A 27,606-nucleotide genomic window follows, 5' to 3' on the forward strand; every position below is an offset into this window, starting at 1 on the left:
ATAAAAACTGCATGGTATTGGTACAGAGACAGACAGATAGACCAATGGAATAGAATTGAAGACCCAGAAATGAACCCACACACCTATGGGCACTTGATTTTTGACAAAGGAGCCAAAACCATCCAATGGAAAAAAGATAGCATTTTCAGCAAATGGTGCTGGTTCAACTGGAGGGCAACATGTAGAAGAATGCAGATCGATCCATGCTTATCACCCTGTACAAAGCTTAAGTCCAAGTGGATCAAGGACCTCCACATCAAACCAGACACACTCAAACTAATAGAAGAAAAACTAGGGAAGCATCTGGAACACATGGGCACTGGAAAAAATTTCCTGAACAAAACACCAATGGCTTATGCTCTAAGATCAAGAATCGACAAATGGGATCTCATAAAACTGCAAAGCTTCTGTAAGGCAAAGGACACTGTGGTTAGGACAAAACGGCAACCAACAGATTGGGAAAAGATCTTTACCAATCCTATAACAGATAGAGGGCTTATATCCAAAATATACAAAGAACTCAAGAAGTTAGACCGCAGGGAGACAAATAACCCTATTAAAAAATGGGGTTCAGAGCTAAACAAAGAATTCACAGCTGAGGAATGCCGAATGGCTGAGAAACACCTAAAGAAATGTTCAACATCTTTAGTCATAAGGGAAATGCAAATCAAAACAACCCTGAGATTTCACCTCACACCAGTGAGAATGGCTAAGATCAAAAACTCAGGTGACAGCAGATGCTGGCGAGGATGTGGAGAAAGAGGAACACTCCTCCATTGTTGGTGGGATTGCAGACTGGTAAAACCATTCTGGAAATCAGTCTGGAGGTTCCTCAGAAAATTGGACATTGAACTGCCTGAGGATCCAGCTATACCTCTCTTGGGCATATACCCAAAAGATGCCTCAACATATAAAAGAGACACGTGCTCCACTATGTTCATCGCAGCCTTATTTATAATAGCCAGAAAATGGAAAGAACCCAGATGCCCTTCAACAGAGGAATGGATACAGAAAATGTGGTACATCTACACAATGGAATATTACTCAGCTATCAAAAACAACGAGTTTATGAAATTCGTAGGCAAATGGTTGGAACTGGAAAATATCATCCTGAGTGAGCTAACCCAATCACAGAAAGACATACATGGTATGCACTCATTGATAAGTGGCTATTAGCCCAAATGCTTGAATTACCCTAGATCCCTAGAACAAACGAAACTCAAGACGGATGATCAAAATGTGAATGCTTCACTCCTTCTTTAAATGAGGAAAAAGAATACCCTTGGCAGGGAAGGGAGAGGCAAAGATTAAATCAGAGACTTAAGGAACACCCATTCAGAGCCTGCCCCACATGTGGCCCATACATATACAGCCACCCAATTAGACAAGATGGATGAAGCAAAGAAGTGCAGACCGACAGGAGCCGGATGTAGATCGCTCCTGAGAGACACAGCCAGAATACAGCAAATACAGAGGCGAATACCAGCAGCAAACCACTGAACTGAGAATAGGACCCCCGTTGAAGGAATCAGAGAAAGAACTGGAAGAGCTTGAAGGGGCTCGAGACCCCATATGTACAACAATGTCAAGCAACCAGAGCTTCCTGGGACTAGGCCACTACCTAAAGACTATACATGGACTGACCCTGGACTCTGACCCCATAGGTAGCAATGAATATCCTAGTAAGAGCACCAGTGGAAGGGGAAGCCCTGGGTCCTGCTAAGACTGAACCCCCAGTGAACTAGACTGTTGGGGGGAGGGCGGCAATGGGGGGAGGGTTGGGAGGGGAACACCCATAAGGAAGGGGAGGGGGGTGGGGGATGTTTGCCCGGAAACCGGGAAAGGGAATAACACTCGAAATGTATATAAGAAATACTCAAGTTAATAAAAAAAAAATCTTATTTAATAATTTGAAAAAAAAAAAAAGAAATAGAAATGGCCTCTCTTGCAGGGAAAGCAAAAGGGAAATATATTCTAAGTGCATTACAGGGCACTTAAATACCTAGACGTCGACAGAAATAGGCAGCACTTCAGATAAATCCACCTGCTTTCGGTGGCCTCAAGCTGATCCCCCTTCTGAAGGGTTGAAAGTAGATTTCCTCTGCACCCCCCTCCCCCAAACCCTTCCTTTTGCTTTTCTTTGAAAAGAAAAGAAAACTGAAACCTCGTCTGGAAGACTCAAGAGCACAAAGACAGAGGTGACTTTTCACCAACAATCTAACCTAGTCAGTCTCAGCCACTAGTACGTGTTGTGCTCATGGGCTAGGAATTGATGAGGGTTTTGAGTAACTGTCATGGGCAATCAAAGCCAAAGGGAAACAGACAAGGCTTTAACAGGAGGACTGAGTGGCTGGGAATGTGGTGGAATGCTTGCCTCCCTCAGAACTGTACAAACTGAATACTGTGGCTGTGGAGCAAACCTAGAATCCCAGCACTGGGTACCTAGACACAGGAGGAGTAGAAATCCAAGGTCGTTCTTAGCTACAAGAAAAAAGACAATTATCTATACTAGATAAGACCTTATCTCAGAAAGAAAACAGTAACTTCTCTTTGTTTTATTGGGTGCAGGTATTAAAATTTATTTATATTATTTGTATTAATATTAATAATTAGACATTTAAGGTCGTCTTTCTGCTGTGTGCCATGACAATTCTTTGGTTAGCCTATTCCCCAAAAAACTGAAAGCAGAAACTCAAAGAGATATCTGCATGCTAACATTCTCCAAAAAGCCAAAAGAAGAGAGAGCCCATGGTGGAGCAGAGAGCTCACGTGTCCATTGGTGAACGTGTGGAGAAACGAAGGGCCAGTTGTACCCAGGGCATAATCTCACTCAGCCAGAGCAGAGAGGGAGTTACTGAGGCGTGCTGCAACGGGCCGAACCGCTCATGGACGCACAGAGCTCAGTGGCAGAAGCCAGCACAAAGGACAGGTGTCGTCTGACTCTCCTTGTGCAGCTCCCAGAGTCTGCAGACTCACAGGGATGGAAAAGAGAGAGACCACCACCAGACACATGAGTAATGGGTGCTAGGTTATGTTTGGGTCTGTGGACAGGTTCCAGAAATGCTGTGGGTCATAGCACTGTGAACATGTAAAACTTACTAGTGTGGCAAGTTTTCTGCCATGTATGTTTTACCACAATAAAAATATCAATAATGATAAAATAGCATATAGTTAGAGAGAGAGAGAGAGAGAGAGAGAGAGAGAGAGAGAGAGAGAGAGACTGTGTTCCTGGCACAAAAACACATTTTGGTAGGGATGTCGTTTCTCCCCTAATGAATCTCTAAATAGAAGGCAACCCCAATCAAAATCCAAATATCTGTTTTGGTATTTAACGGAATGATTCTGCAGCTCACCATGAATACCATGAATACTGAACACAGAATACACAAGGGTGGCTTTGTAAAGAAAATGGGGAAAAGGAACAGATGAGGAGAGAGAAAAAGAGTAAAGGAGGGAGAAGGCAGAGGGAGGGGAGGAGAAGGGAGGGAGAGAGGTTCTCACTGTCACTAACAATTAACTGTTCGTGTTTGGGGGGTACCAGCCCCAACCTACAGAGTAAAACATAATGTAGAATACAAAAGCAAATTTAAAACCTAGTGACTCTAATTAAAAGTGACATTTTGAGGGAGTAGCCAAAGAATGGACTCTATAAAAATGGTGCTGAGGGACCTACCCGCATGACAATGTCGTGGAGAACTAAGTTCCACTAAAGGACATATGAGTGGCATATGGGCGGGATACTGCCAATATCCCTGTGGTGGGATTACACTACAATTTGCAAAACGTTATCACTGGAGGAAACTGGATAAAAGCTAAATGAAGCCTTCCTGTATACGTCATACAAATGTGTGTCCATCTGCAATTATCTCAACAGAAGCCTTAATTAAAGTGACACAGAGCGAAACAAACTATTTTTGAAACATTAAACGGCTGACGTTTTAAATTAACATTTTTATTATTTTTAAATAGGTTTTTATTTTTATTTTATGTCTATGAATGCCATGCCTGGACTCTGTCTGCTTGTACTGGTTACAGCTGTGCCCACAGAGGCCAGAAGCATACTTCAGCTCCACTGGAACTGGAGTTACAGATGGCTTCCAGCAGCCATATGGGTTCCGGGAGCTGAACCTGGATCCCCTGCAAGAGCAGTCGGTGAGCTTAACTGCTGAGCCACCTCTGTCCCCACAGCCCATTTTTAAAATACTAGAACCCTGAGTACCTCCCCAAGGTAAATGACTTTCAAGCCAAAAAGCTGCAATGGAGCAAATTGGTTCACTTGTATGGAAATTAAACTTCCATCTATCCACAACACATCGCTATGAGAATAAGAGACAAACGCATACAGGAAAAATGACCTGCGGTGCATATCAAAAGGCAAATTAAACTTGAGAGAGGTAAGGAGGCAGGATGGATCTGGGAAGCATGGCAGTGGTTATGATCGAAATGCATCATGTGCTTGTATGAAGTTCTCGAAGAATTAATAAAATATATTTTTAAAAGAAGAGTTAAATTTTCTTAATATATGAGTTCTTATAAGTCAATAAAAAGGATAAGTATTTTCATAGAGAATGGACTAAAGATGAAAGTACCCAGCTCACAAAAGAAACACAAAAGCCCAGTAAGTGGGGGCGGGGAGCGGGAGGGGTACAGAGAATGAAACAGAAAATACAAAGAACGAAAAGGCAAAGTCCTGAAGGGGCAAAGCCGAGCACAGTGGGTGCCCAGTCGCCACTGGTGGGGCAACGTTTGACCCTAGGCGGTGTCTCAGTGAACGCTTGCTGACTGGGTACGTGGAGATGAGAATGCACAAGGTCGCAACGCTGCAGATACAATCGAGAAGCAGATAAGAGAAAGGGGGAGGGGCAGAGAATGTTTTTATGCGGGCGGGGGGGGGGGGACAGCACTTTGGCGCGACTTTCACAACCCATTCTGCAGTGGGGTCAGAGATGACGTCATCGGAGGAACGTGTCTTTGTGTCTGTTACAGAGAGCCTCCACTAACAGTACACTCTGGAGGGTGCTCTGCCATTGTCTTCTGAGTCCTTTGCTCCCTCCTCCTCTCACCCCAGGAATAATGGCATTTTATACCTTCAGTTCCTTAGTGAATGACAATGTGCCATTTCCCCTCCCCAGGAGGCTCATATTGGTCCTTCTGAAGCCACTCACTTGAAACCCTGGCATTACCAGCCCTGAGTTCACAGGAGGGGCTGATGTCATTCTTTGTTCTCTTTCTATTTAAATACATCCTAACAAAAACCTCCTTTGTGCTTCACCCCCCTCCCCACGCCCCTTCTCTTTTTTCTCTTTGTAAATAAGTAACAAACCACGGTGGTTTCATACTTTTGAACATTCCCCTTGGCAGCCACATTCTGTATGCTGATCCTGATTGCACCACAAACACCCAAATACTTTTTTCAAAATGTGGCTTTTTCTCGTGGGCTGGCAAGATGACTCAGCTGTAAAGACACTCAACACCAAGCTTAACCTTGATTCCCGGAGCCTATGTGGTAGCAGGTGAGAAACACCTCCAGAAAGTTGCACACACACAATAAATCAAGAGATGTAATTTATTTTTTACTTAAAATAATTTCTCTCCTGGCTTTGGGCAAAGGAAAGCTGTAACTATTTTTCTGAAACTAGTATTATCAAAACGAAACATTGTAAAGAGAAAGTTCCAGCACAGTTCCCTTGAAGACCAGTTTATTACAGGGCAGTGGTTCATTTCGCTACCAGCCCATCAAGTCCCTCTAAAAGAAATAAGGAGTTGTTTGCACTGTGAAAGACTCTTTCAAAGAAGCAGAGTGAAGAAATCAAGAGAGGGACACAAAGGGAGTCGAGAAAATAAGGAAGGACAAAGGGAAAAGGAAGAATTTTTATTTTGACAAGACCTTTGATTAAAGAGTTACTGTCCCTCATGTGTTCCAATGGATGGTTCCCAGTGAGTGGAACTGTTCTGGGAAGGATTAGGAGGTGTGGTCTTGTTAGAGGAGGCGTGTCACCGGTGTGGGCTTAGAAATGCCAGTGTTGGCATTTTGTCTAGGCTCCCTCAGCCCCACAGTTACCTGGCAACAGGAAGGTGTGCCTGACTCACTATAAAAGGGGCTGCTTGCCCCCTCTTCTCTCTCTCTCTCTTCTCTTGATCCTCTTCTCTTGCTCTCTTTTTTTTTAATTGAGAAGATATTTTATTAATCTTTAAAAAAAAATTTTTGTGTTTCAGGCGGGTCTCCGTACAGAACCCAAGCTGTCCTTGGACTTGTTCTCTTGCTCTCTTACCCCTTTTCCTGCTCTGTCCCCCCTCTCCTCATTCCCCTCCCCCCTCTCCATGTGCTCATGGCCAGCCTCTACTCCTCTACTCCTCTCCTCTGTCTCTCTGTCTCTGTCTGTGTCTCGTCTCTCTCTGTGTGTCTCTCTGTCTCTGTCTCTGTCTCTCTGTCTCTCTCGCTCTCTGTCTGTGTGTGTGTGTGTGTGTGTGTGTGTGTGTGTGTGTGTGTCTTCCTTTCTATGCCTCTACTACCCCTTCAACTCCTTTCCCCATGCCCTAAATAAACTCTATTCTACAATATTCCCATCCTGTGACTGGTACCTCAGGGGAACGAGATGCCTCAGCGTGGGCCTGCAAAGGCACCCCCTTCCCCCATACCATTCCATGCCTCCTCCAAACATATCCCTGGTTTTTCTTTTTTATAAAACACAACACACACCATTCCAGTTGGTTCTCTCTCCCTGAGTCATGGTTATTGTCTCAACAAGCAGGCCCACAGCTGCTGCACCAGTGCCATGCCTGCTACTATGATGGTCATGGACTAACTCCGTGAATTAGCAAGCAATCCTCCAATAATCTCTTCTGTACTTTGGGGGAAAAAAAAAGTTACTGTTGAAATGAGCGTCAGTCTGCTTCACATTCCTAGAAAATATAGTGTGCTTAGTTGTAGAATAGTAATAGAAATTTTCATGGTTATAGGAAATGAGGACTGCAGAAGACATTGTAATGATAACATTTGCTTCAAATCCTATTTAAAAAGAAAAGTCACCTTAGCCGGGTGTGAAAGCACAGCTTTAATCCCAGGAATCAGGGGGCAGACGCAAAGGCAGACAATCTCTGTTAGTTCAAGGCCAACTGGTCCACCTAATGAGTTCCAGGCTAGCCAGAACTACAGAGTAAGATCCTGTCTCAAAAGGGGGGGGGGGGACTTTATTCTAATTAATTTACAAACTAAAAACGCCACACAGCTGACTTTTCTAAGGATAAATCCAGGCAGAGTTGGCACACACCTTTAATCCCAGCACTCAGGAGGAAGAGGCAGGTGGATCTCTGTGAGTTTGAGACTAGTCTGGTCTACAGAATGAATTCTAGGACAACCAAGAATACAGAGAGAAACCATGTCTCAACAAACAAAAGTATGTGTGTATATTATATGTACACACAAACACACACACACACACACACACACACACACACACACACACACACACACACCCATTCCAAACTCCATGCAGATGTGTCCAAACTAAGGCCCTTATTACCATGGCACAATGCATTCGTATATGACATTTTATCACAATGCCAAGAGTTTGAATGCCCCCTGCCATTCCATCTCTGTCACCTTCTCTGCTGCGAGCGAACGCCTCTGTGGCATCCTGCAACCTCTGGGATTGGATTGTACCTTCTTTGTACTTTAGGCTTTCACTTTTGCACTGAAGTAACTTGGTCCTCAGGGATGGTTTCCCACTACTTTTGCTTGAACTTGATTAGACTAAACCATTTGCATTTCTGTATCACTTCAATAGCTCACTGAAACCCTCCAGGAACCTAACATTCCCTCTGGTTCTGGCTCTGGCTCTGGTTCTGGTTCTGGTTCTGGTTCTGGTTCTGGTTCTGGTTCTGGTTCTGGTTTTGGTTCTGGGCACACGAAGAACCATTTTCTCAGGCAAGCAATGTTGTCTCATGCCTTTGATCCCAGCACTTGGGAGGCAGAGGCAGACAGATCTCTATGAGTTTGAGGCCAGTCTGGTCTACAGAGTGAGTTCCAGGACAGCCAGGGCTACACAGAGAAACCGTGTCTCAAACAAACAAAACAAAAACAACAAAAAAAAAAGAACCACTTCCTCATGAAAACAAGGACCGCCAGGCTGTGGCTGCACTTGCTGATTCCCTGGGGTTCCTGGAAGCAATGACAGGTATGCTAAGTTTAGGAACTCTATCCACACTGAAGCTCCAAATAATGACATCATCCAGTGTCTACCCAACAACAGAGCTGACAGCCACACTGCTCTGGTGGCTGCCAGTTAAGCCTTAGACTCATCCTCTGGAGTCTAAGGTAGAGACCGAGCTTCAAGAGAAGCTAGCAAGAGAAGTCACGCAGTAGCTTCAGATTCCACATGGCATCCTGCATGTAGGCCTGCTCCAGAAATCCTGCAGAAGTCCCTACCTCAGATCCCGATGATGTCATTCAGCATACCTAAGCCACCCTTGTTCTTGTTACAAGATGGCACATGGAGGGTAAACTGTAAAGGGCAGAGAGCCACCAATGTTCTGTAGGTCTTTGGGTTTCAATCTAAAGATGTTTAAGATGCCGCTAGATAGGAAAGTTGGGGTTCTGAGCAGGGTAGGGAAAGGACCCATCCTAGATCTTGCAGCAGATATCAGCTTTGTGGGTACCAAGACCCAGTCTAGGGAATCCTTCCACACCGATGCTCTGCAGACGAAAATTAAAAATGGCAGACAGAAGTCCATAGATCAGAGCCGTCTTCTTATTGATAACTCCTCAAGATGCCTTGGCCTGATCTTCTCCCTGGAGCTGAGGACGAGGCAGCCTCCCTCAGTCATATGCCCTACCCTGTGGTAACACTCCACTTAATTGAACCATTTCTTCCAAGTCTGGGGGAGGGCAATTTAGTTCAGGAGAGAACATAATTATATCTGCTTGCTTTTAAGAAATACTTTTTAAGATTTAAGAGTTAGGAAGCACTAGAATCAGGACAGTGCCTGGAGCTAAGTAAATCACACGATCCTCCTCCTCTTCCTCCTCTTCCTCCTCCTCCTCCTCCTCCTCCTCCCGAACCCCCCTCCCGTTTTAAATGAGGTAAAGTCAGAAATGATGGTGGCGTTTATTGCTGCTGATTCCAGCCATCATTCTAGCAGATGTCTGTGAGGAGGAAAAAGGCCCGAGGAAGCACAAAACACACAGCAAATGACCCCGTAGTTTGTGTCTCTCTCAAGGAAATGAAATTTTAAGTTTCTCTTCGGGAGTTTGTGTGTGCTGACTCCCGTGAGTCCAGGTTTTTGTAACCTGAGAACAGAAATTACTGTAATTCACGGTGATGCATCTGCTTTAGAGAACCCTAATTTGCCGCGTTCCCTGTTGTCAGCTTTGTAGTTAGGATGGCAATCATCTAAACCTTACTTGTAACATACTCACCGCTTAAGTCCAGGAGTTACTTGTGAAATGGCTTACTCTATTAAAAGGATCCCCACTCCTTTGTCAAAGGTGGCTGGCTGTTAGTAAGAAGAAAGAGGGGTCATAACCTTAAGAATATCGAATTCCAGAAATACAGTTAACTTTAGGAAGAACGTGTAGCATCTGCGTGTGCAGCGTTTACTGTGGGCATTAGAGCCCAGGGTGGTAAACACTGCTTCCTTCCGGCTCCGTTGGGATCCTGCAGAGTACGTTCAATCAACCTGCAATGCCTGTGTCACTTGAGAGATGGTATATAAGGGACGACTCTTCAGGTAGACAGGCAATCTGCCTGGTTGCGTGGCCGGGGAGCCCTGAACATGCCCAGAGCTCTTCTCCCCAGAATCCTGCAAGGAACAAATAAATAGAATGAGCCCAGATTCAGGCGTCAGCACCCAAATCATAGAGCATTGTAATTCGATGGGTCTTAGGGTTCACTGGGTCCCCCACCCTCATTTTATCAAAGGGAAACCCAGAACAAGCTGCAGCCAGGATGGACTTAGGTTAAGAAGGGTTGGAACCACGGAGACTGCCACCAAACTAGCTCGGTGGCTCTGAACAGGTTGTAAAACTCAGCCTGTCAGCGTTCCCCAGTGTGATAGGAGTAGGCGGGGTTCCCGTGGGAAATGTGATCACCACCGCTGAACACAGTGTCTGTCTCCGTCTAGGGGCTCCGCCTATGCAATCTGTCATCATAGCTCATCCTCCTCCTAGAGACACTGAGTTTGCCTCTGAGAGCTACAACAACAGTCAAGTGGCCTTCCTCTCAGGGACGTGGAAAGGTTCAAAGCTCTCCAACAGTCCACAGAACAAAGGAGGAAACTCTTTAAGTCAACCTCTCTTCTCTACGACAGTGTATCTGTGATGATCAACTTTCTGTTATGTGGTTGTGGGTCCCCCATGGTCAAATCAACCAGCTTCTCTGTCATGGAGGGGAAAATTTGAGACCTCAAAGCTGTCCTTATTGTCTAGGCAAGGAACTGGGCTCAGGTCTGGATGTGTGACATAGGAAGGGTCGGAAACCTACTTTGAAACAAACTGCTTTTGACCTGTAGTATAACCCAAAACTGTCCATTGACCATCACTGAGCACACACCAACAAGTAGCTGCCCACCTGGAAATCTTTAGAACCAGTGTCCACCTCCGTCCCACCTCTGCATCTCTTTGTTGTGCGTTCTTCCTTCTCATCTCCCCCGGCGCCTCCTTCTAAGAACTGGACCTTCCCCTACAGAAGGTCCCCACTGTAGACGATGGATTGGCAAGTAGAGATGCCTTGAGTGTGTCCCCCAGTGTTTTGTGTGTTAAGGCTTAGTCCCTAGTTTAGCAACGCTGAGAATTTGTAGTGGGAAGCCACAGAATGTTCTGCCCTCCAGAAGGAATTGATTCACTTCTCCAGAGACCCTGAGTAGTTCTCCTGAGAGAGTTACTATAAAAATAGCAAGATGGCCGCCCAAGATGGCCGCCCACCATCCTCATTTCTGTTTATCTTTGCCATGTGATCACTCTCTCTTACAATTCTTCCCTCAGTGATAGCATCTGCCATGACACGATGCACTCAGGAGAGTTGGCTCCATGCTATTAAGGTTCTGCCACTAGAACTGTGAGCTAAATAAACATCTTCATATTATGAAATGTCCAGCCTCGGGTATTTTGTTAGAGCAACAGAAAATTCTATTCATTTCCTTTCTCATGGGTAATACAGGAAGTAGAAAGTGCTCGGATTACATGGAGAACATTGTAATTCAAAGAAGAAAAGGCAAACTATCATCCTATTGGCCATGAGGCATGTAGTTAGCCTAATATTTCTGAAGATTGTTCTTGATATACTGTAGCATTTGAAATGCCTCTTCTGTCATAGCTGGAGGCATCTCCAGGAACACTCCTCATCTAGTTTTTGTGAGGATGTTGGGGGATACCCTAATTTAGACTCTTCCTGACTCTCTTTGCCTTCCCCTAAATCAACCCCGTCTCCCTCCAGAGCCCCGACACTAGCTGATGGATGCTTCTACCTGCTACCAGGTGAGGTTGATCACTCTTGGCACAGAATTACTCCAAGCCATTTGAAATAGAGGTATTCTGCCCTCCATCCCCCTGGTTCCCGAATTGGAGTGTGTCAGGATAAGACTCAGGTAGCTCACTCTTTAACAAGCTCCCTGGGTGGGTGGGTGAGGGGGATATGCAGGCCGCCTGCAGCCCAGGAGTTCTGCCTGCATGCTCTTTTAGCTCATTCTGCTTTATCTCTCTGGATTAGTCAGGGTTCTTTGGAGAGAGCCTGACAGAAGAAATACATCTTCTTATAAGGTATTTATTAGATTGGCTTCCAGGACCTTGGCTGGGTAGTCCATTTGCATGCTGGAGAGGCTGAGGATCCATGGAGCTGGTTGCCAATTTCGTACCAAAAGCACAGAAGATTCACTGGTTTTCACTTTGCAATGTTTGGAAGTCAGAACCCAATGACAGCAAAGAGAGTTGACACCAGCAAGGGTGAAGGCAAGAGGGGGCACTCTCTGCTAAGGCTCTGGCAGACCCACCCAGGCCAGACTGTGTGTCTCTTAGTTGATCCTAGATAGATCTAATGAGTTGACAATTCTAACCACCTTACAGAGCCTCACCCTTCCCTGAAGCCAGACAACAGTGTCTGCCGTTGGACGTGACTCAGAAAATGTTTGGCCTGATTTTACCAACCACTTATATTGTTTCTGGTACTTGATCTCCAAGGCCAGGTTCAAAGCCCAAGTAATGACTTCCCAGGAGAAGCATATCTTGGCTGGGAACACTTGACCTTGGAATATTCAATCTTTGAACTTACAGCATTTTCTTTAGGAGACTCTAGTCAAGGACTTTATCCTCAGACATTTGTCTTTTATATCCAAAGAATTCTTTCCAACTGAGGGAAATGTTAAGTTAAGGCAACAGAGGCAAAGGACACCTTTAGAACAGCTCAAGTTCAGCATAGGGACATCCTCCTTAAATATTCATTAGACGAATATTTACAAGTGTATATGTGTAGCATTAAAATGCTTTTGGCAGCCAGAGCACTCGTGAAGGGGTTGTGTTAGCCTATGAAACACAAGGTTAGAGACGGAGCAGTCAGGAATGGTAAATCTGATGGCTTTAAAACATGATGGATGAACCAGTTTAAGTGACTCTGCCATTTAGTCATTTCCCTATTATGTGACATTAAAGTGGTTGAGAGACGTATTATTCAGATTATCATGACAAAGTATTTGAAATAAGGAACTCTTAAAAGGAAAGATTTAGGGTAAGCATGGTGGCTTGCTTCCCGTATAAATCTGACAACCAGAGTTCAATCTCTAGATCCTACAATGAAAAGAAAAATGGACTCCCAAAAGTTGTTCTAAAACCTACACACACACACACACACACACACACACACACACACACACACACACGCACACACACACACACACACGCACACACATGTACACACACACACGTGCACACATGTACACATGCACAGAGAGAGAGAGAGAGAGAGAGAGAGAGAGAGAGAGAGAGAGAGAGGGAGAGAGAGAATGATAGTAGAGATGAGAATAATAATATAAGATTTATTTGGGCTCCTCATTCTAGGAATCTGAGCTCATGGTCTCTTGGCTTGATGCCTTTAGGATAAGGCAAGAACATCCTGGCCATAGTACATGAGGAAACAGTCCTGGAAGCTGAAAAGCAAAAAGAAAAGACAGAAAGAACAAGAAGCAGAGAGAAGGAGGTGAAGGAAGGAGAGAAGTCTCAGAACCAGGCCCCAGTGATCTAACTTCCTTCCACTTGGCCCCAGGTCTAAGTGTTTCCACCACTACCCAGTGCCAGAGGTTGATGGCCAAACTGTTGTCACATGGCCTTTGGGGATGCAAATCTATAACATGGTGGGCATCAGGGGCCTTAGTCTCGTGTCTGATACTTTGGAGGTTATAGTAAATTGATGTCATTATAAACATATGACAGCTATTACACATCCCCAGTTTGCTTCCAGACAATTTGTGCCCATTTCTTTGTCCCTTCGAAGAACGCATGAGTCGCCAAAAGTGGGGCACTCTCATAGTTCCTTTCATTGTTCCTAGAAATTTTCTCTTGAGGAAACATTTACCTAACAAATGATGGTAGAGGGAGATAGTTAACAACTAAAGAGACAAAAGAGATGTCTGCAGTGCGAGAGAACCCAGTTCATACAGGTTATCTGTAGAAAGATGTTTCTAGAGAGCTGACTACAGATTAGGCTTATCTGATGTTTAGGAATTAGATTTTATTAGGTGTGGTAACAGAACAGTGGTTATGGCAGGTAGACAAAGTCCTAGGCAGTCAGAGATGCTCCTTGTTGATGAGTGAATTCGTGCGCTGTATATCTCAGCTCACAGTTCAAGGGTGCAATCCATGATGGCAGGGAAGTCATGCAACTGCTTGAAGGACTGTAGCTGGTCACAATCAAGAATGAGAGAGCGGTGAATGGTTATGCTCAGCTCACTTTCTCCATTTTATGTGGTCCAGAATGCAAGCCTAGGAGATGGAACCACCCACCTCAATCAACCTAAGTGGGATAACCCCCATCAGCATTCCTGAGGCCCATCTCCCAGGTGATTCTAGGCCTCATCAAGCCAACAGTTAGAAAACCATCACAATATCTCATCAAGCAAAGGAGTAGGCTAGGACAGAAGTGCAACTGGTACTACAGTTTGTATCTGCACTGCCCTCCAAAATCCGTGTGCTAACGTTTGAGTCCCCAGCCTAGGAGAAATGTTGGAGTCTTTAGAGGCTGGGCTTACTGGGAGGAAGTTAGGTTACTCGGGGAGAATATCCTTTTTGAATTGTGTACGTGGATCAGTGGGGCTGTGCAGTTGAGCAGGTGTCCCAGAGTCTAGAAGGGTCAGAGGTCAGAGGCGGAAGGAGAGAAGGTAGTTCAGGAAATTGTCCTCTGACCTCCACACAGGTGCTGTGCCAGCCATGTATGTGCCTACCCATACATGTCTTACACACACACACACACACACACACACACACACACACACACACACACACACATATTCACGTGGTAATAATGATGACAAATATTTTAACTTAAAAACCAGAAACTAAAGTCTACAACTATGCATACTTGTTTCATGTCCTCCCTTTAGGTCCAGTGATGACTTGTCCCCCTGACAGCTTAATCAGGTGGGGAAGCATGGAAAACAAGATATTACTTTCTAAATCTGCCTTTGAGGAGCTACTTCCTTTCCAGTCCTTTCTTCTGTCAAATGGGGCCAGTAGACTAGCGATGCCTGTTTTCCCAGGGTTTAGCCTGATTTCTGTTACTATAATGACATATTCCAGGGAATTCTCTTTTTGATCATCTATATGTATGAGTTGTGGGAGTGGGCCTAAGGCTTATAAGGAAAAGAGGTTTATTGAGCTCACAGTTAAGGCGGTCCAAATCTGAGGACCACAATCAGTGATGGCACGTTACTAGCAGAGCACTAAGATAGCAGGGATTGAGGGGGTGCCGTGGTCTCTCATCCTTATAGATCCACCGGCATTCAATTCAGGGGCTCAGTTTGGGTGATCTTATCTAGCCCTAACCATGCCATCAAAACCACACCCCGAAACTCCCACTTTTTATGAATTATTCACTTTACGTCCCCATCATAGCCCCCTCCCTCCTCTCCTCCCAGTCCCACCCTTCCACTCTCCTCTCCAGTTTCCCCCTCCTCTTCTCTGAAGTCCCCCACCTCCACCCCACCTCCATCCCACACCAACCCTCCCTGGACCATGTCTAAACATCATGATCACACTGGTTGTCTATCATCCTCATAAGTAACAGGAGAGATTAAACTTCAACCTAAGACTCTTCAGGGTCACACATATTCCATGCAAACCCCCAGCACACATCCGTGAGGAGTCAGCCTAGCACAGGGAAGGCCTTGGTCACAGGGCCTATAGCCTTTTCCTCTGCAAAGAAGGGACCCACTTATTCACTGCCTGTAGTGTCTTTTGTTTTAACACTTATGGATATTTATTATTTCAGGCAGAATGATCATATTGAGGTAAACATTGTCAATCTATCTCCCACATGATTAAATTGTCTACAACTCAGGCTAGTAGGGTAGAAGCCGGGAGGCACAGCATGACCACCTAAATTTAATTAGAGTTGCTTGCAGAAGAATGGACAGCTTATTTGTGACTATACCAGTAAAGAAAAAATCTCTTCTTCCCTCAGCAACCATTAACTGTAGTTACTCAGAGCGGGGTCACATAAGTCCTTTCCCGCTCCATGATGAATCATCCAGAGGCCCCTGGACAATTAATGGGTCCAGTCTTGGGCAGGTGTTAGGCTGAGAGTCACAGCTGCTAAGAGTTCAAGAGCCTAATGAGCACATCATGTCCAGTGTGTGTGTGTGTGCGTGTGTGCGTGTGTGTGTGTGTGTGTGTGTGTGTGTGTGTGTGTGTGTGTGTGCATCAGCATTGGATGTTGTTCCTCAGCTGTCCACCATTGATTTTTCAGACAGAGTCTCTGATTGTCCTGGAAATTACCAAGTAGGCTACACCCTGGCAAGGAAGCATCAGGGATCCACCTGTGTCCTCCTCCCAGTGCTGGGATTACAGTTACACACTATACTGGGTTTTTTAACATCTGCATCTGGGGATTGAACTAAGGCCCTGCACATTACCGACCAGGCTTTTTCTCAGGCCCTCAGTGCTTAGCTGTCCATGATGCTTCCACCCTTACCATTTTCTCTTACCATTTTGGCTGATGGAAGAGACAGCTGTGACCTAAAATCACAATGACTCCTTCTTTAGTTAAGAAGTCCATCAACAGATGGAATCCAGAAATGTTCACTCCTTGAAACACGTCACCAGTTCCTAATCTCTGTACTCAAAGCTGCCTAAGTGACTCTGCCCAAAGTGAGGCTTCAATTCAAAAGCCCTGGAGTGAGATAACTCCCTTAGGCTTGCATTAACCAAGTACTTTTACTCATTGTTTCTGTTGTAAATGGCCCCTCCTGTCCTTACCTTGCTGTAGGCTCTGAGGTCAGGGGTCACCATTTCCACTAGGTCAACTGTGCCTGCTTGCAAAAGACCATCACGTGGAGCGTGTTGGCAGGTGACCACCCTAGAGGAGAGGTTGGAGAGAGAGGATCAAGGATCAGTGAAGCTCCCCTGAGACTCCAGTGTTTCCTCCCAGCCATTTGTATGCAGTTCATCCCTAATTACATATGGCCTTGTGGTGTCCAGGAGTTTAAGTATCTCTCTAGGCTGGAGGAAATTAACAGGGGACTCCATTTATGTGGCAATGGGAGGCCATCGTCCTTGCCTGATGAAGACTTTGCTCTGTGGTAGTCACCCATGCTCATGTAAGCAACCACTCACCCTGTGTGCTATAAGGAAGCCTGGTAAACGCCTTGGCTCCCCAGGGTGAAGTTTGGATGGAACTATACTTTGGTTTGTCATTGAGAGCCTAAATGCAGGTCATATTTTGATTTGTCTTTGGGATCTCAAGAGCAGAGGGTAGACATTGTTTACAGCTCTTCAAGGAAGAAGTTCTCACAAGAAGCTTGTCCAGGTCATCTTAGATGGCTGTCTAAATTCATTCTGGATGCTGTAACAAATGTCACAAGGCTGGCTTAGAAACAGGAATATAGTCCTCACGGTTCTGGAAGTCCAAGGTCAAGGTTCTCATAGAATCCTCACAGTGCTCTCACATGGCGGAAAGGATGAGGTTCTCTGAGGTATTTCTTGTTGTAGTTTGTTGTTGTCTGGGCCAGGCTGCCTTTGAACTCCCTATGTAGTCTACGATAACCTCGAACTTTTGATCCTCCTGGTTCCTTCTCCTACATACAGGATTACAGGCACTTGCTACCACGCCCAGCTTATCAGACAGGCACACTACCACTGAGTCTCATCCTCAGCCCCCAAGGTATAATAAGGACACAGAAGTCATCCATGAAGGTCCCTCCCTCACATGCTAATCACCTCACACGGGAGCGTTTTCTAAAACCTTCACCTTGTGGGTGAAGATCAGCATGTGTATTTGGGGAATTAAAAACCATTCCTATCATAGATGTGGCCCAACACATAGTGCATGGGCTCAGCCTTCTGCCTTCTGTGTTCTGTAGGGAGCACTCACCCTATAGGGAGCACTCACCCTATAGGGAGCACTCACCCTATAGGGAGCACTCGTAAGCTCTCCCAGTTCAGGAAATTCACTGAATCCATCCAAGTAACTCCAAGTTCCTTCAATAGTTGGGAACTAATTGCCTAAGAGGCTTGTGACTCAGCGGTAGAATATGACATTGTTCAAAACAGCCTTGTTAAACCCAAAGCACTTAACGTGTCAAACTCAAGGCTCTCCAACTCTAACCACCTAATCCGAGCTTGAGGTTAAAGAATTATGATCCTAACCAGAGAGAAGAACAAATTTCTCTACACAATGGAGCTACATCAGAACCTTCACTGCAAGATGGCTGAGGATACTTTGATTTTTGAAGCAAGGTTTCCAAAGGAGAGATGATAATTCTGATTTTTTTTTCCTCTACCATCAAGACTCCTCACACTCAGAATCTCCATTCCATTGTTCCTTGTCTCTCACTCCTTCCTTACCAAATAGCCCATCCATTCCTCTTTGTCCTATTTTGATATAGGATAAACTCAGTATCTTCTATTTTCTTGGTTTGAGGCTTTTTGCTTCCCAACAAGATAGCTCAGACCCATGATTTTAGTTGTAGAGTTAAATGGTTATGAATGCACACATCACTGGATGGAAAAGATAAGATTTGGGGAGATAAAGGTGATTCCACAGCTATGGCCCAACACACAGTGCATGGGCTCAGCCTTCTGCCTTCTATGTTCTAAAGGGAATACTCAAGAGCTCTCCTGGTTCAGGGAATCCACTGAGTCCATCAAACTAACTCCAAGTCCCTTCAATAGTTGGGAACTAATTGCCTAACAGGCTTGTGACTCAAAGGTAAGGTGCTCGAGAAAGGTGGTCCCTTGACTTCATCTCTGGTCACCATAAAGTCATAATCCCAGACACCCACACAGCCCAAGATCTGATCTGTCCATTTCCCAAGGGAACGTAGGGCAGGCAGCCACTAATTGACCAGTAGCAACAAGACAAAGGACAGACTTGGGAGGAAATTTCAAGGGAAGGATAATGGTTGAGATGCCAATGACACAATGAGGAAGATGAACTTGCAAATGAAGGGAAAGGTGTGAGGACCAGAGTTAGAACCTCTAATGACTCAGGAGGCAGAGTCTGGGTGTCCCCAGGGCATGATGACTAGCTAAGCCCAGGAGTCAGTGAGCTCCAGGTTCAGCGAAAGACCTTGGCTCAATAAATAAAGTGGACTGCAGTTGAGGAAAATACCCAACATCTACTTCTGGTCCCCAAATGCATGCACGTGCACATTCACACACACACACACACACACACACACACACACACACACACACACAAAAGGGACCATTGTTACTGCTTGCATGTTCCTTCTGCCTATACAGTACTTCCTGGGTTTCCAAGACCCTCTGTGTAACCTTCCCAGAACCCCAAAACTCAGCCCCTCTCAGCAGCTGCCACAGACCCCTGTACCACCTCCAAGACCAGTGCTTTCCATAGAATATACCAGTCATCCTGCGGAACCAGAGATCTGGGGAGACAGAGCACATCTGGTTTTATCCCTACTTCTGTGTGTGTGGAATTCTTAGGAGTCTGCATAAGTCTTTACTTTTGTAGGAGCTTCTGTGTCTCTGAACAAGGTCTGTTGATTATGACTGCTCCTGCTCCACAGTGTAAAAGAGCATCCAGCAAAAGGAGGGAAGGAGGCTGAGAGCTCGTCTCACCTGTGTCACTAAGACTTCTTTCCCCTGGGTGGATCTATTCTGCACTCAGAGGAAGAGGGGCCTCTTCCCAACTCACACGATAGCACCTTATGGGCTTGCAGCAGGCCAAACTCTATGCTGAACATCTGCCTTCCAACAGAGATAGGGATGCTCTGCTCTCCTAGAAAGGCTAGGGCTGAGGGATTTTATAACTCTGCTTCTTCCCATCTTTTACCAGCCTCCGAGCCTTATACCCCAGTGGTTCTCAACCCGTGGTTGTGATCCCTTTGTGGTTCACATTTCAGATATCCTGCATATCAGATAGTTACATCAGATATCCTGCACACCAGACAGTTACATTAGAATTCATAACAGTAGCAAACTTACAGTTATGAAGTAGCAACAAGATAGTCTTATGGTTGGTGGGAGGGGGGTCACCACAGCATGAGGAGCTGTATTAAAGGGTCACAGTGTTAAGGAGGTCTAGAACCGCTCGCTGCTCTACGCCAACTCCACTCCCAGCCAGGCTTCCACTCACTCTTTTCTCCTCTGGCTTTTGTCTTCTTCAGGGTTCGGGATGACGACCCCAGCCACAACGGGAGGGAAGGTTTTTCTGATCTTTTATGGTCTCATTGGATGTGCGAGTACCATCCTCTTCTTCAACCTCTTTCTGGAGCGGCTGATCACCGTCATCGCCTACGTCATGAGAACCTGCCACCACCAGCAGCTGCGCAGACGTGGGACGGTAGCCCGGGACAACGGGAAGGCCCCTAGAAAGGGCGAGGCAGACAGCCTGGCTGGCTGGAAGCCCTCCGTGTACTACGTCATGCTGATCCTGTGCTTGGCATCAGTAGCCATCTCCTGTGGAGCCTCGGCTCTGTACACCACCATGGAAGGCTGGAGCTACTTTGACTCCGTCTACTTCTGTTTTGTGGCTTTCAGCACCATTGGCTTCGGGGACCTGGTGAGCAGCCAGAACGCTCAGTATGAGAACGAAGGGCTCTACCGCTTTGTCAATTTCTTCTTCATCCTCATGGGTGTCTGCTGCATCTACTCCATGTTTAACGTCATCTCCATCCTGATCAAACAGACAGTGAACTGGATCCTGAGGAAACTGGATAGCGGGTGCTTCCCACAATGCCAAAGAGGACTCCTGCGGTCCAGGAGGAACGTGGTGATGCCGGGCAACATCCGGAACAGGTGCAACATCTCCATAGAGACGGACGGGGTGATGGAAAGTGACACTGATGGGCGACGTCTCTCGGGGGAGATGATCTCCATGAAGGACACCAACAAGGTCTCCCTGGCCATCCTGCAGAAGCAGTTGTCCGAGATGGCCAATGGTGGACCCCACCAGACCAGCACATCCTCCCGGGATGATGAGTTCTCAGGGGGCGTGGGAGCCTTTGCAGTAATGAATAACAGGTTGGCAGAGACCAGTGGGGACAGGTAGGGACCAGAAGTAGCTGCCACATGAAGAAGCCCAGGGCAAGTGGGGGATAGGTCACTGCCACACCCCCAGGGACCTCAGCTGTGTCTCTGGCTGTTGGAATTAGCATCTCCAGTCCAGCTTTTGAAATCTGACCTTGGCCCTGGGCAGCAGTAACCTCTCAAGGTTGGGGACTGGAGCCATCTTCCCTGACTCTTACTTTACCCTTGAATTCCCAATTTCGCGTTTGGAATTGTCTGGGGGAGATGGGTTTCCGTCCAGCTTTGATCCCCTACCCCAACCCGGTCATGATCCATCCCTAGGGAGGGAAAGCCCCGAAAAGCCTGACTCTGTCATGTAGTGTGAATGGCGGCTGAACTTCACCCAGCCCCTCAAGAAAAGGCAGCGAACATTCCCGAATGCCTCTGGGCCTTGTTCTATTATTGGTTCCACTAATAGGGAAAACATCTAACTTTCTCTTTATATCTGCTTCTCTGTTTGGGAGTCTTGGTTTCGTTTTGTTTTGTTTCCTATCTGACTAGTGTATCTTTTTGGATCTCAGATGATAAGGAAACCAATTCTACCTTCAAACCTCTAAGTTGTAGCAAGATGAAGGCAGTGAGTCAAAGAGGAGGAAAGCTCCCATCTTGTAACTAAAGCCTACCGCTTACTGTGTTCTTTCTGAATGGTTACACGGATTATGTCATTTTACCAGGGCCTGGAGCCTGCTGTAAAGGCAACCGACTATTTATTAGAACTGAAAATTTAATAAATTCGCATTTTGTTAACTATGAGGCCATGGGTAATCATTGCAGACAGTGTGAAGGAGCTGGAACTATGAACCTCATCTTGGAGTCTGGGTTGGAGCATAACATTCTAGGCCACATAATGAAGTGTGGCTTTCTGGTCTCATCTGCTGCAGGGCTGGCTTCTGAGACTGTACCACGGCCAGAGATATGAAGCTCCCAGGCCGTTAGAGCATCCTTCCTTGGAATGGAGGTTGCTAGCCTTCTGAGATGCAAGAGAAAAATATGTAAGACATAGCAGGAGTCATGCTGCTAGTTTTTTTTTTTTTTTACAATATTGGAGTGGTTACACATAGCACTCTTAGAAGTGATTAGGTGGACCAGAAAGGAAGACAGCAGAAAACCAGTCGAGGAAAGGGCCAAACAGAGTCTGGGAGCTCAGCGCACCCTTAGGGATTGTCTCATACCACCCTTGACTTTCACAAAAGAAGCAACAGGTAACTCAGGGACCAGCCCCTCATCTGAGTCTCAGCCCTGGCTAGATGCAGTTGGGATGACTCAGGAATCTGGAGAATAAACTTGGGTCTCTCGGCCCCTCCTCTGTCCAGTTTTGAGCCCTCTCTCCAGGTTTCTCTGTAGGCTGTAAGACCTTTTCTTTATCTTCCAGTTTGTTCCTGCATCGCTTTTAAGGAGAAGCAACAGGAGCTCAGTGCTACTTCTTAACGGTTTACTGATACTCATATTCCCGATACCAGAGCGAGCATACAGCAGGTCCTTGCTTCTCCATGCAGGTCCCTAGAGACCACAACAGCGCATCAGGAGGCCAGGTGCAGCCTTGCAATCAAGGCTCATCAAGTGGGTCAACTTCAAAAGAGGAAGCTTACAGAGCTGCTCCATCACGATATGTGGGTTCCTGAACGTGCGCTCCAACGCCGGCATCGACTTGCCAGCAGTGTTCTTCCTTCGTTCGTTCGTTGAGACAGGTTCTCACCACCTGGCTCTATTTGGCCTGGAACACGTGACCTTTTGAGTCTCAGTCTCCCAGATGCTGGAATTACAGGGTGAGCCACGGTGTCCAACTCAGTCAAAGTTTTAGAAAATTGAACTTGGGTTCCCTCAAAATCCATGCTGAGTCTCTGAACATGAGCTGCTTTTTCTCTGGGCTGAGAGTTCCCTAGTGGGAACATTGGAGAATCAACGTTAGGGGGAAAGTGTGTGGGAGGGAAGGAAGCAAGGAAGGAAGGAAAGAAGGAAGGAACGAAGGAGTAAATAAACAACTGGAAAATTAAGGAATCCTCACTTAATAAAGTCTATTATTACTCACAGACATGAACTGGTGAACAGGACAATTTAGACAGTAATAATCGAAGCCCGAGTCGGTGAGGCTCCTGATAGAGTAGCAGATATGTACAGAAAGGGAGCAAGCTTGTGGCCGGTACCTTTATCGTTATTGCCTATGCTACCTCTGTTCCCACCTGGCGTGCTTTCAGCTCTCCTCAGCCAGAAGGCATAGCAATTGGCCCAGGATCCTGTGTCAGGAGTTCAGGGTCTCTCTACTAATAGTGCTTTAAGCTTTATGTAGGAGGTTCAGGGTTTTCTCTGACAGAGGAATGTGACCCCAGCAGCCCATTTCTCTGAGGTTCGTTCCATGTCGCTTGCCTGCGTCGTGGCAGAACTCCATGCTTCCGTCTTCTCAACATTCCCATCGACTCAGCTCATAAGTCATTTTGTTTTTAAAAGAGGCCGTCATACCAAATGAAAGCCTGTAAGCACTTGCTATAAATAGAAGATGATAAAGTAAAGCTAGAACTGTGTTATTAAATTCTATCCAAATCCCGTATCCTAGCAAAGGCTCTAAGCCCGAAGGCTTTTCTCAGAAAAGCGGAGAATAGGTGGCCATAGTAGTGCCTGCTGAGGTGAGAGGACCCAGCGCTCAAGGCCGGTTTTGGTTGGTATTAAGTTCCAGGCCAGCCGAGGCCACATGAGACCCTGTCCCAAAACAAAAGGCCAACGAGGTGGCTCCATGGGTAAAAGCTTGCTGTCAAGTCTGACAACGTGAGTTCAATCCCTGAGACCCACACCATGGAAGAAAAAAAACCTGACTAACACAAGCTGGCCTTCACAGCAAACTCACACACACAAATACACACACGTACGTGCACACACGCGCACACACGCGCACACACAGGCACGCACGCATGCATGCATGCACTCTCACACACAGACATGAATGTGCGCGCACGGGCACATACACACAACATATACATACATACACACATATACACAAAATTTTAAAAAAGAGCTATGTCATTTCACATTGTTAAGCGACAACAGAAAGCATCTTATTAAATGTAGGGAAGGGGAAGGGGACACCTGAATCAGATTTGTCCTATGACGGAGCCAAAAGAACCAGGAGGGAGTTGAGAAGGAACTATCCCTTACTGTGTATTCTATGTTAATACCACACTGAGGGCCCCTCAAGGCATCTCACATTCTGCCCATATCCTTGGTATCCACATCTGGAACTGCAGCACACAAACAACAGAGGGCTGTTTCTGAGGTCAGGCCACTGTGTGAACAAGCGGCTCTTTATGTGAGAACACCTAGGGATCCTAGTGCCGGAAACGGTGGGCCAATCACTTACGGCACTGAGCCGCATCTCTGTAGAGACCAGCTCCCTCTGCAAGCTGATGGAAGGATCCAAGGAGGTGATGCCGCGCGAAGGCCTCAAGACTCTCAGAAAGCATGTGGGCAGTGGGCTGCAGGTTTGGGTTGGAAGAAGGGAGGCCCACTAACACTGCATCGAGCTGGGAAAGGTTTTGCATGCCATGCCATTTAAATGATTGGGTTTCTTCTGTTATTCAGTAGTGTACCTAGTTTTGTTCCACCTCCCACACCCCTGCCACCAAATCTTTGTATCTGTTCCAGACAGGTTCCACTTTAGTGTCAGCTGACCTCATCAAATCACCTGATACAACACAACACTTTTGAAACGATCACACACACACACACACACACACACGCACACACAAACACACACATACACTAACACACACACATACTCTCACACAGTCATGTACATACATTCACACACATACACACAAACACACATTCACACACTCATACACATACACTCACATATACACACACTCACACACACATACTCAGGCACATATACAATCACACACAGTCATGTACACATACATACACATAAACACTCAAACACATTCACACGCACACATATACTCACACACGTACAAACACATACACACGCATGCACACATACATATATTCTCACACAGAGCCATGTACACACATTCACATACATACACACACTCACACACATTCACACACATACACTCACACACATTCACACACACTCACACACACATGTACACATGTCGCATTTTAAGATCTAGGGCTTACTCACATTTGTAATATTTTCATAACCACACAAAGCAGGCAGGTACTTATCGTTAAACCTCTGACCTTTCTGGAATACGGAAGATAAGTAGCAATCTGACTTTATCCCAATTCCTGAGGATTGGGTGGGCAGTGGTTTGAGAATATGGCTGGAAGTGGTTTACGTTAGTGTTCTGACGGTAATGCTCTAATGCTGTAGTTCTACCCGTGGATACTGGTTACCATTCTTCTATAGAGAACTGTTTCTCCTCCTGCCCCACTGTTTTACAGTGGTAGGGAAATTTGTGTAATGTTCCTTTCAAGGCATCTTTGATGACAGTGAATTAATTCTTTCCGTCACGATCTGTCTGATAAAAGTTCTTGTTAGGCCTCTACTTTCTATATGGGTGTGTGACTGAGTGGGGGCTGGAGAGAAGTACAGAAAGAGACACTCTATGTTCACATGTACGGGTACATATATGTGGATGTGTGTGCATATGGAGGCCAGAGGTCTTCCTAATTGATCTCCACCTTCTATATTGAGGCAGGGTCCCTCATTTGAACCCAGAGCTCGTGATATGGTGAGTCTGGCTAGTGAGCTTGTTCCAAGGATGGCCTTTCTCAACCTCCTGAGCAATGGGTGTAAGGTGGGACGCCGTACCTGCCCAGCATCTCTAAGCATGCTGGGGATCCAAACCCCAATCCTCACACTTGTGCAGCAAGCACTTTACCATACTGAGACGTCTCCCCAGCCCTCTCCTCTGCTTCTGAAAATACTCCTGGTTGACAGAATTCTGCACTGCCAGGTTTTAAAAAATAATGTAGCCCTTCAAATAGTACCACACAGTTGTCTTTTGATTTTTTCCTAGTTCTTGAGAACATAATATTCCTTTTTTCTCTAGCTGGTTTCTAAATTTTCCCTTTGTGATTTGTATCCTGCACTTTGAACATGGTGTGTGTGTGTGTGTGTGTGTGTGTGTGTGTGAGAGAGAGAGAGAGAGAGAGAGAGAGAGAGAGAGAGAGTGAGAGAGAGAGAGAGAGAGCGCAGATAAATGACACACACAGGCAAGATCCACCAATGGATATTAAAAAATTAGTATGTTTGCAGCCTCAAGGAGTGGCTACCAAAATATTCGACAGTTAGGGCTGGAACTGAGCTCAATAGTAGAAAACTTACATAGCACTGTGAGGCCCCAGGTTCACTCTCCAGCAAATATAAGTATTTAATACTTATGAAAACAACAACCACAGTGGCAAATTCTGATAGGTACCATGTTTCTCAAGAAAACAAAGTTAAAATTGTAGTGAAACATGTCATGTCTGTGTTATCTGACACAACACACCAAGCCCTATGTTCTCACAGTGACCCATCCCTGCCCTCTGGTCACATGAGAACATCAGCTGATCCCACACCGAGGAGCATTCTGGGGAATAACTGACCAGGATTCTTCAAAGCTCGGGGTCACGGAGAGAGACGAGCTGCAACATGTAGGATGCAGAGGAGACAGAACGAAGATGTAGTTTGTGTTGGCCCCTGGAACTAATGTAGCTTAGGTCCTGGGCTGGGTCATGAGGTGTGCACAGGGCACTAAGGATGAAGTCCAGTGAATGGTGGTATCTAGTTGATAGCGTTGCCCCAAGCTTAAAGCCTTGGTCTGGATGAGTGTTCTGTGGTTATGCAAGACGTTCATGCTCGTTCACGTAAGGGGAAGTTGGGTAACAAGCGTATGGGAACACTCTGCACTATTTTTACAATCGCATATAAGGATAAAATTATCTCAAAGTAAAAGAATCAAAGAGAAACAAACCAAGGCTCTCTGCAGCTGGCACAGCCAGGCACACCTGGGCTGGGGCATGACTTGAGCTCACAGCTGTGACACAAGTTCAGCCTTGTGTCCTCAGCAGCTGGAGACACTAGCTTGAAGTGAAGTCTCTAAGGGGTGGGGAGGGGGTGTGGTCTTGGGCGAAAGGCTGCAGCATCAGTGACTGGAAACTTGTTATAGATGCAAATTCTCAGACCTTATGTTCAAGGAAGGAACGTCAAACTCCAGTGTTAGCAGGTCCTGAAGGCAAGGTTCTGGTGGGCTGAAACTGGGGAGCCGCTGGTATAGAGCACAAAAGAATCTAATTTTTGTAAATGAGGAAGTTTTTAGTTAGATTCGGGTTTTTTTTTTTTTTTTGTTTTTTTTTTTTTTTTTTTTTTGTTTTTTTTTTTGTTTTTTTTTTTTGTTTTTGAGCTGGGGACCGAACCCAGGGCTTTGCGCTTCCTAGGTAAGCGCTCTACCACTGAGCTAAATCCCCAGCCCCTAGATTCAGGTTTTTTATTAGACCATTCTCATGTGCAAGACGTTGCTCTGAATTGGTTGTGAGTGTTTTGTTTTGGATCAGGAGTTCAAGGCTGCATTTTTTTTTTCGGAGCTGGGGACCGAACCCAGGGCCTTGTGCTTGCTAGGCAAGCACTCTACCACTGAGCTAAATCCCCAACCCCAAGGCTGCATATTTTAAGGCTAAACCTAGAGTTCCTGAGACCCTATGTCAGTGCGCACGCGCGCGCACGCGCACACACACACACACGCACACATACACACACATATACACACACATACACACACACATAAACGCACACACATACACACACACATAAACACACACACATACACACACATATACACACACATACACACACACATAAACGCACACACATACACACACACATAAACACACACACATACACACACACATACACACATATACACACATATACACAC

General features: G+C 45.9%; 1 protein-coding gene and 1 long non-coding RNA gene across 3 annotated transcripts in view; one reads left to right on the top strand and one right to left on the bottom strand.

Moving 5' to 3' along the window:
- The window catches only part of Kcnk13 (potassium two pore domain channel subfamily K member 13), a 110,647-nt gene extending 89,163 nt beyond the window's left edge, over positions 1 to 21,484 (top strand). The window contains exon 4 of one of the 2 annotated variants that reach the window (XM_087554556.1): positions 19,831 to 21,484. In XM_087554556.1, the coding sequence (XP_087410682.1) occupies positions 19,839 to 20,714 (876 nt within the window). In that variant the 5' untranslated portion in view covers positions 19,831 to 19,838 and the 3' untranslated portion in view covers positions 20,715 to 21,484. 2 annotated transcript variants of the gene reach the window in all.
- On the bottom strand, positions 5,555 to 19,954 carry LOC120103599 (uncharacterized). Its single transcript, XR_015623300.1, has 3 exons — positions 19,800 to 19,954; positions 16,457 to 16,556; positions 5,555 to 9,801 (listed from the first exon to the last, which is right to left on the bottom strand). It is a non-coding gene; the product is annotated as an uncharacterized LOC120103599 (long non-coding RNA).
- Positions 21,485 to 27,606: the final 6,122 nt, after the last annotated feature.

The sequence above is a fragment of the Rattus norvegicus genome, chromosome 6 (assembly GCF_021556685.1).
Source record: "Rattus norvegicus strain SHRSP/BbbUtx chromosome 6, alternate assembly SHRSP_T2T, whole genome shotgun sequence".
NCBI classification, from domain to species: Eukaryota; Metazoa; Chordata; class Mammalia; order Rodentia; family Muridae; genus Rattus; species Rattus norvegicus.